The sequence below is a fragment of the Tarenaya hassleriana genome, unplaced genomic scaffold (assembly GCF_000463585.1).
Source record: "Tarenaya hassleriana unplaced genomic scaffold, ASM46358v1 Cleome19, whole genome shotgun sequence".
Classification (NCBI taxonomy): Eukaryota; Viridiplantae; Streptophyta; class Magnoliopsida; order Brassicales; family Cleomaceae; genus Tarenaya; species Tarenaya hassleriana.
In genome coordinates, this window is record NW_010965304.1 from 1,681,640 (window position 1) to 1,690,676 (window position 9,037).

Consider the following 9,037-nt stretch of genomic DNA (forward strand, 5'->3'; position numbering starts at 1 on the left):
ATTCCTGCTTCCGTACACACGGCCTGAAACCCGAGATCCATTCTTATAAATCGCCCACCCGTTTCAGATCGATATAAGGAAGTAGTCACTTTACAGGAAGGAGGAGTATAACATTACACACCTTAAGCTCAGCACCCGAAGCACCATTCATCTTCTCCGCAATCTTTTTCAGATCGATTCCACGCATCAAATTCATCTTCCTCGAGTGTATCTTCAATATATCGAACCGAGACTGCATACACAACAATGTTAGCTCATACATCAGGGCATTTACTCGCAACAAGCTCTATCAAAGTTAACACAATGAGCCCTATCAAAGTCATAGGATAGTATGCGTTGGAGAACCCAAAAGAAATCCCAATTCGAGGAGCAAAAAACAAAAAAGAAGAAATGACTACCCCATTCCTGAATGAGATTTTTGTATTTATAGGATCTAAGGCAACATAACTTCTCCACAACAGATGTCACAAAGGCTCATAAAAACCAAAATGCCTTCGCTCTTTTTCAGCAAGGAGAACAAGGAAATGAAGTGAAGAGTATTATTATGCAACAAATGACAGAAAATTGTCTGCCTTATTTGTCAATATTTAAGAATGCTTTTCACGTAAATTTTCCGATGTCAGGTTGCTTCGTTTTCACAGGAAAGCAACAGTAGTTTTTTTTTTAAACATCACTTTCTACCTAGAATAAGCAAATAAGAAATAAGGACAACTAACATTACCTCTTCATTAGGGTTTGGGAACTCAATCTTCCTATCAATCCTACCAGGCCTCAGAAGGGCTTGATCCAGAATATCAATCCGATTTGTGGCCATCAATACCTGCAAGGGTGATTATGAGAATCGGTGACTCTAGCTGTGTGGTATTAAATTAAAATATGGATGGTGACTTTATGGTCCAGGTACATGGATTTCTCCACATCCAATTGTAATGGGTACCTTGATTTTGTTTGATGCTTCGAATCCGTCAAGTTGATTGAGAAGCTCAAGCATAGTCCGCTGCACCTCGCTGTCGCCATTCCCACTCCCAGATTCCATACGAGCTGACCCGATACTATCGATTTCATCCATAAAGATAATTGATGGAGCATGCTCCCTGAAAAAAAAAATCAAACATGTGCACTCAAACAACTAACCGAAATCGAAAAGAAGGCATGCACGTGGAAAGATGCTCATCCCGCATTATGATATCATATCACAGCATACCATTCTGTATTTCAAAAAGTATCTTCTTAGACCATGCATTCACGATTTCACATTACATATAAGGACATTAGACATTCCGTGTTTGAGTATTTAAAATGACTCCAGCATCTATAATCTGGAAACAATTAAAATTAAGGATCATAATAAAGTTTCCTTTACGAACCTTGCCATGACAAAAAGCTCTCTGACCATTCTAGAGCCTTCTCCAATGTATTTCTGGACCAACTCTGAACCAGAAACTCTGATGAAAGTACAATCAGTGTGATGTGCCACAGCCCTAGCTAACAGTGTCTTCCCAGTTCCAGGTGGCCCATATAGCAATACACCCTAGAGAGAGAAACATTATGTTAATCTGCACCGTATTTAATCCGTTAACATATAGAGCAGGAAAAAGGTTGAAAAGCATATATACCTTTGGTTGTGCAATACCAAGAGACTCGAACAATTCAGGGTGCTTGATTGGAAGCTCGATGACCTGAAAGTTGTAACAATAATTGGATAAAAATTACAAGCATTAATAAGCCAACAGCATAAATCAGTGAAGTTTTGAAATTTTGACGCAATTCATACCTCCTTTATCTCCTTGATTTGCTGGTCAAGACCACCAATCATGTCATATGTGGAATCTGGAACCTTCTCAACTTTCATAAGGTTAACCAATGGATCCACTTTGCTTGGTAGGATTAGATGGAGAACATAGCTATCATTGCGCAGAGCAACTCTAGTCGATGGCGTTATTTTCGTGATGTCTATACTTTTGTCAATATCAACGACATACTTCCCCTCTGGATGAACCTGGAAAAACCAAAAAGGGAATTTAATGCCTTACCGAAAAATTTTAAGACAAAATCTTCATTACCATGCATACATGGTATTATTCAAAATAGAAGCCTACCAATTTACTCTTAGAACTAGAGTATTCCAAAGAAAATTCACAAAAAAAATCTGAAAAGTTAAACACAAAGACTCCTACCTTAACCAAGACCTTGTTTTTCCCCATTACTTTTACCACTTCACCCACATAGGATCCCGGTTCCTGAAGCAACTGCAACTCTTCTCTCAGCATTCTCACTGTTCAGTTTGATAGCAAAAAAATTGACAAAGAGGTTTAGAGTTTCAGATGTGATCAGAGATGATATCAACACCCAGGCTGTCCTATGATATCAAAGTCATGGATTACCAGAAGCAAATCCCCATATTAAGCCCTCCTTGGTGAGCACAATAACTCAATGAAGAATGAAACCCGCAAAGAACATGGTCCAATCACCACTACTGCCACCATACTTACAGCTGATTTCACTGGATTTTCCACAGTGACATTTACAAGAGTGCAAAAGCATGAATCCCCAGTTTGAAGGTACATTCAAACAAGTTTGACAAGATCACAATATTATAGTAGCACTCTCACAGAAGCAGGACTCCCCATAAAAGATGAACAATCTATACTTATTGTTTCCCACATCCCACTGAACCTTCCCCCCCAACTAGAAACCTCCGTACTCAATGCATACCACAAAATTCCTCCTGCATATATTGATTCAAATTAGGCTGAGACATGCATCAGAAATCTATGCAATATTTCTCCGAAAAAGATAGGATGGATTGCAAGGGCCTAAAACAGTAAATTTCAGTAGCTAGCTCCAAGACCAAGCTCGAAAAAACAGATCCAGCACAAATGACGAAGATACGCAATCTATGCCAAGAGAGTAAAAAACCATTCCTAGACACGAATCCATTAGAAATCTCCTACTTTCAACAACAGAATCAAATCGAAAACCGCCAACTCGAACTCCGCGGTTACAAAAAACCCTAAAATCGAAACCCATCCAAAACCAAAGACACCTGTCCCGAACACGAAGAATTAGGGTCGGGAACTGAGGGTGAGAGCCTCACCTCGAGAATTGAGCTCGTTGCGCTGAGCTTCGAGACGATTGAGGTTGTTAGTCTTCTGACGGAGCAGACGCTGAAGCTCGAGGATGTTCTGGAGATAGTACTGCTTCAGGCCTTCGCCTTGCTTCGCCGCTACAGCCTTGGCTTTGCAGGCCTCCTCCGTACCTTCGGGACGCCTAGCGTCGACGCCTACAGTCGCCATTTCCGCACGAGCTTGATCGACCGCTTCGTGTTTTCAGGGCAGAGGAAGAGAGAGAGAGAGTTTCTGGTTTTCTTTGAGATCAAGCTAAACGCAGGAGCTGAAGCAAATTTATTTATTTAATATATATATATATATATATATATATATATAAATATATATCACAAATTACATCTAAATCTTTATATTACACACATTACAAACAAAACATATAATACATAAAAAAAAATATATTTACATCAAACGAAAAACATTTATGATAAAATTATATTAAATATACCCACACAAAAAGGGATGGACTGTTCCATACAATTCCTCATCACCGAATTGCGTCAAACCGAGAAATATAATATTTTTTTATTTGAATCGTTCAAAATTTTCAAATTTTGTTATTTTAGAAAATTAAATTTTTTAAAATCGAATTGAACGAATTTTTTTAAAAAAAATCTATTTTCTAAAATAAAAACTGAACTAAATATGATGACCGATGTATACCTATTTTTATAAAACCGAAAAAACTGAATCAAATTATTTTCAAACCGAATACCCAAATGACTATCATTCAAATATATTTTAATGGTATATAAGAATATATCGATCAGGTAATGTCTACATTGTCTAGACTCTAGACTTTATAAAAAGAGCTATTTAGTGTTTTCGCTACGTTATATATTGTACCTTATTAGTTTTTGACATTTACTTCTCGAAATGTGGTGATTAAATCATTACATACACGAAAATAATACAAAGAAACCCAAATAAGTTGCTTCTTCCAAGTGCCCAACTCCACAAGAAGAACCTTCAATCAAAGACTGAATTCTTCAAGCCATATAATAACTTCGTTCCTCTGGAAACGCATGGTCATCAGAAACATCAATGTCAAAGCCCATAAAAATCACAATCGAATTCAGGGTTCTACAGAGAAGCATCAAGGTTCAATGACATTATGACCTGCTGGGGTTAACCACATGATGATGATATGAATGCCATAGATCATGACGATGATGGTGGCAAGCAAATCACAATTTCATGACAACATATCGATGATGAAGGCCCTTCGCCTTGCTTCGCCGCTACAGCCTTGGCTTTGCAGGCCTCCTCCGTACCTTCGGGACGCCTAGCGTCGACGCCTACAGTCGCCATTTCCGCACGAGCTTGATCGACCGCTTCGTGTTTTCAGGGCAGAGGAAGAGAGAGAGAGAGTTTCTGGTTTTCTTTGAGATCAAGCTAAACGCAGGAGCTGAAGCAAATTTATTTATTTAATATATATATATATATATATATATATATATAAATATATATCACAAATTACATCTAAATCTTTATATTACACACATTACAAACAAAACATATAATACATAAAAAAAAATATATTTACATCAAACGAAAAACATTTATGATAAAATTATATTAAATATACCCACACAAAAAGGGATGGACTGTTCCATACAATTCCTCATCACCGAATTGCGTCAAACCGAGAAATATAATATTTTTTTATTTGAATCGTTCAAAATTTTCAAATTTTGTTATTTTAGAAAATTAAATTTTTTAAAATCGAATTGAACGAATTTTTTTAAAAAAAATCTATTTTCTAAAATAAAAACTGAACTAAATATGATGACCGATGTATACCTATTTTTATAAAACCGAAAAAACTGAATCAAATTATTTTCAAACCGAATACCCAAATGACTATCATTCAAATATATTTTAATGGTATATAAGAATATATCGATCAGGTAATGTCTACATTGTCTAGACTCTAGACTTTATAAAAAGAGCTATTTAGTGTTTTCGCTACGTTATATATTGTACCTTATTAGTTTTTGACATTTACTTCTCGAAATGTGGTGATTAAATCATTACATACACGAAAATAATACAAAGAAACCCAAATAAGTTGCTTCTTCCAAGTGCCCAACTCCACAAGAAGAACCTTCAATCAAAGACTGAATTCTTCAAGCCATATAATAACTTCGTTCCTCTGGAAACGCATGGTCATCAGAAACATCAATGTCAAAGCCCATAAAAATCACAATCGAATTCAGGGTTCTACAGAGAAGCATCAAGGTTCAATGACATTATGACCTGCTGGGGTTAACCACATGATGATGATATGAATGCCATAGATCATGACGATGATGGTGGCAAGCAAATCACAATTTCATGACAACATATCGATGATGAAGCTGATGTAAATGATAGGGAATGATGGTGCAGATGATAAAAAGGAGGGTTCGAAAAAAAAAACCCCGAATTTCTGTACTCAGTTATTTATGAGATAAGATCAGGTTTAGTCACAAGAAAAACCCAAAAAATCGGATTTGGGTTCGGATAATAGGTTTATTATGACCTCGGGCACTCGAATGAAGAGTAAATTATCTTTTTGTGCTAGGTTTCAAAATTGAAAATGTCTCGAAATTTTGAGTTTGAATTCGGATAACCCTGGTATTTGATCCAAACCAACCTTATTCTGCATACCCACTGTATCCAAAAATTATCTCGAGTACCCGACTTTCAGATATCTGACCAAAATGGATCCGAGATCAAATAATATCTCGTTATATACGAACCATTTGGATTCGGGTAATTCTAAAATCACGCATACATGAGTTGCATCCACCTCTAGTAGTAAGAGAGTTCATGGCTAGTGGGAGACTGGTATAAACACTAAACAGAGAAAGAAACTAAGGAAATCAGATCATAGAGGAGCTCAGAAATAGTTATCATACCATTATGAAGTCCCGTGTTCGACCAGGATCATTGTAGCGAGCAAGCAGGCAGCCCGTCTTAGGTCTAAAACCATCCCTAATCAGACTGTCTCTGAGTTCTCTCTCTTTCACCTGCACGACATCCTCCGTAGGTTTCCCGCTGAATTTAACCACGGCAGCAAACCCGCCTTCGGATTTCTTCAAGTTTATCTTTTCTTCACTAGGCGTCGGTAAGCTAGATGCAAATACAAACACCCGTTACTTAATAGTTTATACACAATATTGAACATACTCGAAACTGAATAAAACTATGTGTAGCCAGTTTGTGGTACAGTTCAGAACTGCATTCTTTCCTTACAAGATCTCTGATTATGGCAATCCAATCAATTTTCTAACAATCTACGTCAAATCATTTTTTTCTTGTTTTTTTTTTCATAGGAGCTTTCTAGTCCATGTTCATGAAAACTTATATTTTGGATATTTCCAAATGCATTTGATTTCATCCCGAAAACCATGTTTTTTAAAATATAATTTATATTTCATAAAAAACTGATAATCTTCTACCTGCTCAGATCTTTTTCTGATGGAATGACTATCTGGATGGACACAGCAGAGAGTTCGGGATTTGTTGCCTGGGTAAACACCGGAGTTGTCATGCGTATTTTCTCCGACGTGGAATTCTTTCCAAATATATAGCTGCACGAATGGATTTTGTGACATTAATCACGCAAACCAGAGAAATGAATCAAAATTAAAAAAGGTCTCTACCCAGCAACGTTGTTAAATCCTGATGAACCGGAGAGCTTGTCACCATTTGTCTCCACCACTATGAAGGGTTCATACTCTCTGACCTGCAAATCATTGACAACAACTAATTTTTCCAAATTTCCCAAAGCATTCCATTGCCATTGATATGATTTTAAAAAACAGGAAATAAGTAACCTCATAATCTGCCGTTCTTTTCAGAATTTGATACTTTGGAGTTTCCAAGTCAGGTGTTTTATATGGCCGTAACTGCAAAGAATAATACAAAACTCACTCGAGAGAGATGCTAAATTATATTGACATGGTTACAGACATTCCTTGTCATTTAAAACAAATGGAAGAACTACCTGCTTAAGTACATCAAATAGACCTTCTAGAGAGAAGTAGTCATTGTTCTTGATAGAGTCCCAAAAGTCCTGAGCATTCAAATGTTACAACTTAGATGTCTCGATGGCTTTTTTCAAGAGAAAGATTAGACACATCAAGATGGGAGATGGGTCGACCATACCAGATGGCTACAGAACTTGCCAGTTTCTGGGTTGACAGCCATGACAGATGTCCCTGTAAATACAAGCTCCGGTTTCCATGGAAGAAGCAAGAACTTCATCACCATCGTCCATCTGGTAGTTATCTCGTATGGCCCTGTCTATAGCAGCTGCACCAGTCTAAGAATATGGCATTTCTTTCTCGGAACAACTATCACTATGACTTGAAATAGAAAACAATATGATCTTCAGTTCAAAAGAATAAACAGCGATCTCGGTTAACGAGTTCTTGAGCGATTCATGGAGAAAAGTAAGTGTCTGAAAACATGAAGAATCGCTCTCCTTTGGAATCGAGGGTTATTCCTGCTTAATGGTAGATTTGTAAGTACTCCGAAAAGGAGAGGTTCTTCAAGTTCTTGAAAACAGACAAACATGGAGCAAAACCCATCTCAAATCATATGATACAAGAATGAGCAATTATGTGGTGTGCATATTCTTTAACTAAACTTATACGCTAATGAAGGAGATCCAAATCTTATGGCAACAGATTCATCTTTCATTTTTTCCCAAAGAATTCATTGATATACAAGTTCAACTCAGTTACTCAGCAGCACCATTGTACTACAGAAGTCACTAGCACGACCTTGCGTGCATACATGAAGACATTATAGTGAATGTTAAGTAGTTCTTTGTCTCATCAGAATCAGTGGACTAAAACAATTTAGAGGCAAACCAAATGGATAAACCCTAAAATCAAATCAAAGATGAATCGGAAAGTTAGCAAGACCTGTTCGTTTCACCCAATGAAGGTCAAAATTAGGCCTGAAGAGAACCTTCAATAAATCAATATTGAAGAGATAACCACCGATACTGTCGTGCTTAGTGATGGGGTCCCTGAACTTCACGCGTTCATCATACGCCGTCCGATCAATGCCCTTATCGTCGAACAGGTGTGGCAAATCCTCGTACAGGAAATCTACGAGCCGTTCCATGTCGGCCGACGGCGACGGCTGAGGGCTCTCCTTGTCCACCTGAAGACTCATCCTCAGCTGAATCCGCCGCCGCGGAATCGACGGGATTTTGTTGGGCTTGAGACCGGAGATGAAGCAAGTGGTGGTTCCAAGTCGCCGGAAACCAACCCCTCCGCCGCGGCCGGAGGTGTGGATTGGCGGGAAGAGTTGGCCAGAGACCTGTACAGCGGTAGCCATGGAATTTTTATTTTTTATTTTTAAAAAAATAGTTTGATAACATTTATGCGTTCCATTTTTCTTTATTTTCCGTCCTCAAGTTTATTTTCAATTTATTTTCTCCAGTCCCCAAGTAAACTTTATTTATAAAAAAGTCCTTGTAAATTATGAGAAATCACAATTACACCCAAACAATCAATTTTATTTTAAAACAAAACGTGTCGGTGACCACTCTCTCCCACGATCCATTCTACAACAGTAGCAGAAAGAGATCGCAACAAGATTCAACAGTGGAGTCATCATCTTCATCAGCATCATCGTCCTCGTCTTCTTCTTCTTCTTCTTCTTCTTCACCAATTTTTCTCTGATTCAATCTCAGATCCACTCTCTTCGTCCACTGATCTCGTTCTTGCAAAATCCCTAGCCCCAATCCAACGACAATGTCGTCTTCTTCCTCCCGATTCGATCCCTCCAAACAATACTACGCCACGAGCAGCCTTGTCGTCGGATACGCTCTCTGCTCGAGCCTCCTCGCCGTCATCAACAAGTTCGCCATCACTTGGTTCAACTTCCCCGGCCTCCTCACCGCTCTT

The 9,037-nt window shown here is 38.0% G+C and overlaps 3 protein-coding genes across 4 annotated transcripts in view; 1 reads left to right on the forward strand and 2 right to left on the reverse strand.

Annotated features, from left to right (window-relative positions):
• Nucleotides 1–3,391, reverse strand: part of LOC104811046 (26S protease regulatory subunit 8 homolog A-like) — a 3,930-nt gene extending 539 nt beyond the window's left edge. Inside the window, exons 1-9 of the mRNA XM_010537582.2 lie at nt 3,098–3,391; nt 2,178–2,275; nt 1,775–1,999; nt 1,617–1,679; nt 1,368–1,531; nt 938–1,094; nt 722–820; nt 122–232; nt 4–23 (exon numbers count right to left, since the gene is read on the reverse strand). Coding sequence (XP_010535884.1) covers nt 4–23; nt 122–232; nt 722–820; nt 938–1,094; nt 1,368–1,531; nt 1,617–1,679; nt 1,775–1,999; nt 2,178–2,275; nt 3,098–3,296 — 1,136 coding nt within the window. The 5' untranslated portion in view covers nt 3,297–3,391. The remainder of the gene's footprint in view (nt 1–3; nt 24–121; nt 233–721; nt 821–937; nt 1,095–1,367; nt 1,532–1,616; nt 1,680–1,774; nt 2,000–2,177; nt 2,276–3,097) is intronic.
• A 1,611-nt stretch (nt 3,392–5,002) lies between these two features.
• LOC104811045 lies at nt 5,003–8,490 on the reverse strand. The gene is made up of 8 exons (XM_010537581.1): nt 8,045–8,490; nt 7,281–7,414; nt 7,120–7,188; nt 6,950–7,021; nt 6,776–6,858; nt 6,572–6,703; nt 6,029–6,242; nt 5,003–5,280 (listed from the first exon to the last, which is right to left on the reverse strand). The coding sequence occupies exons 1-8, from the start codon at nt 8,463–8,465 to the stop codon at nt 5,239–5,241; spliced, it is 1,167 nt and encodes a 388-aa protein (XP_010535883.1). The 5' UTR covers nt 8,466–8,490; the 3' UTR covers nt 5,003–5,238.
• A 191-nt stretch (nt 8,491–8,681) lies between these two features.
• Nucleotides 8,682–9,037, forward strand: part of LOC104811047 (GDP-mannose transporter GONST4-like) — a 1,520-nt gene continuing 1,164 nt past the window's right edge. The window contains exon 1 of one of the 2 annotated variants that reach the window (XM_010537583.2): nt 8,682–9,037. In XM_010537583.2, the coding sequence (XP_010535885.1) occupies nt 8,885–9,037 (153 nt within the window). In that variant the 5' untranslated portion in view covers nt 8,682–8,884. The other variant, XM_010537584.2, reaches the window with a different exon arrangement.

Bases quoted from the DNA above. Each gene is read 5' to 3' on its own strand.
- LOC104811045 (XM_010537581.1), bottom strand. From the start codon at position 8,465: ATGGCTACCGCTGTACAGGTCTCTGGCCAACTCTTCCCGCCAATCCAC. The intron at 6,704-6,775 runs GTAGAGACCTTT...CCATTCGTGCAG, and splicing joins GGATTTAACAACGTTGCTGG to CTATATATTTGGAAAGAATT. The intron at 6,243-6,571 runs GTAGAAGATTAT...ATTTGCATCTAG, and splicing joins TCAGAAAAAGATCTGAGCAG to CTTACCGACGCCTAGTGAAG.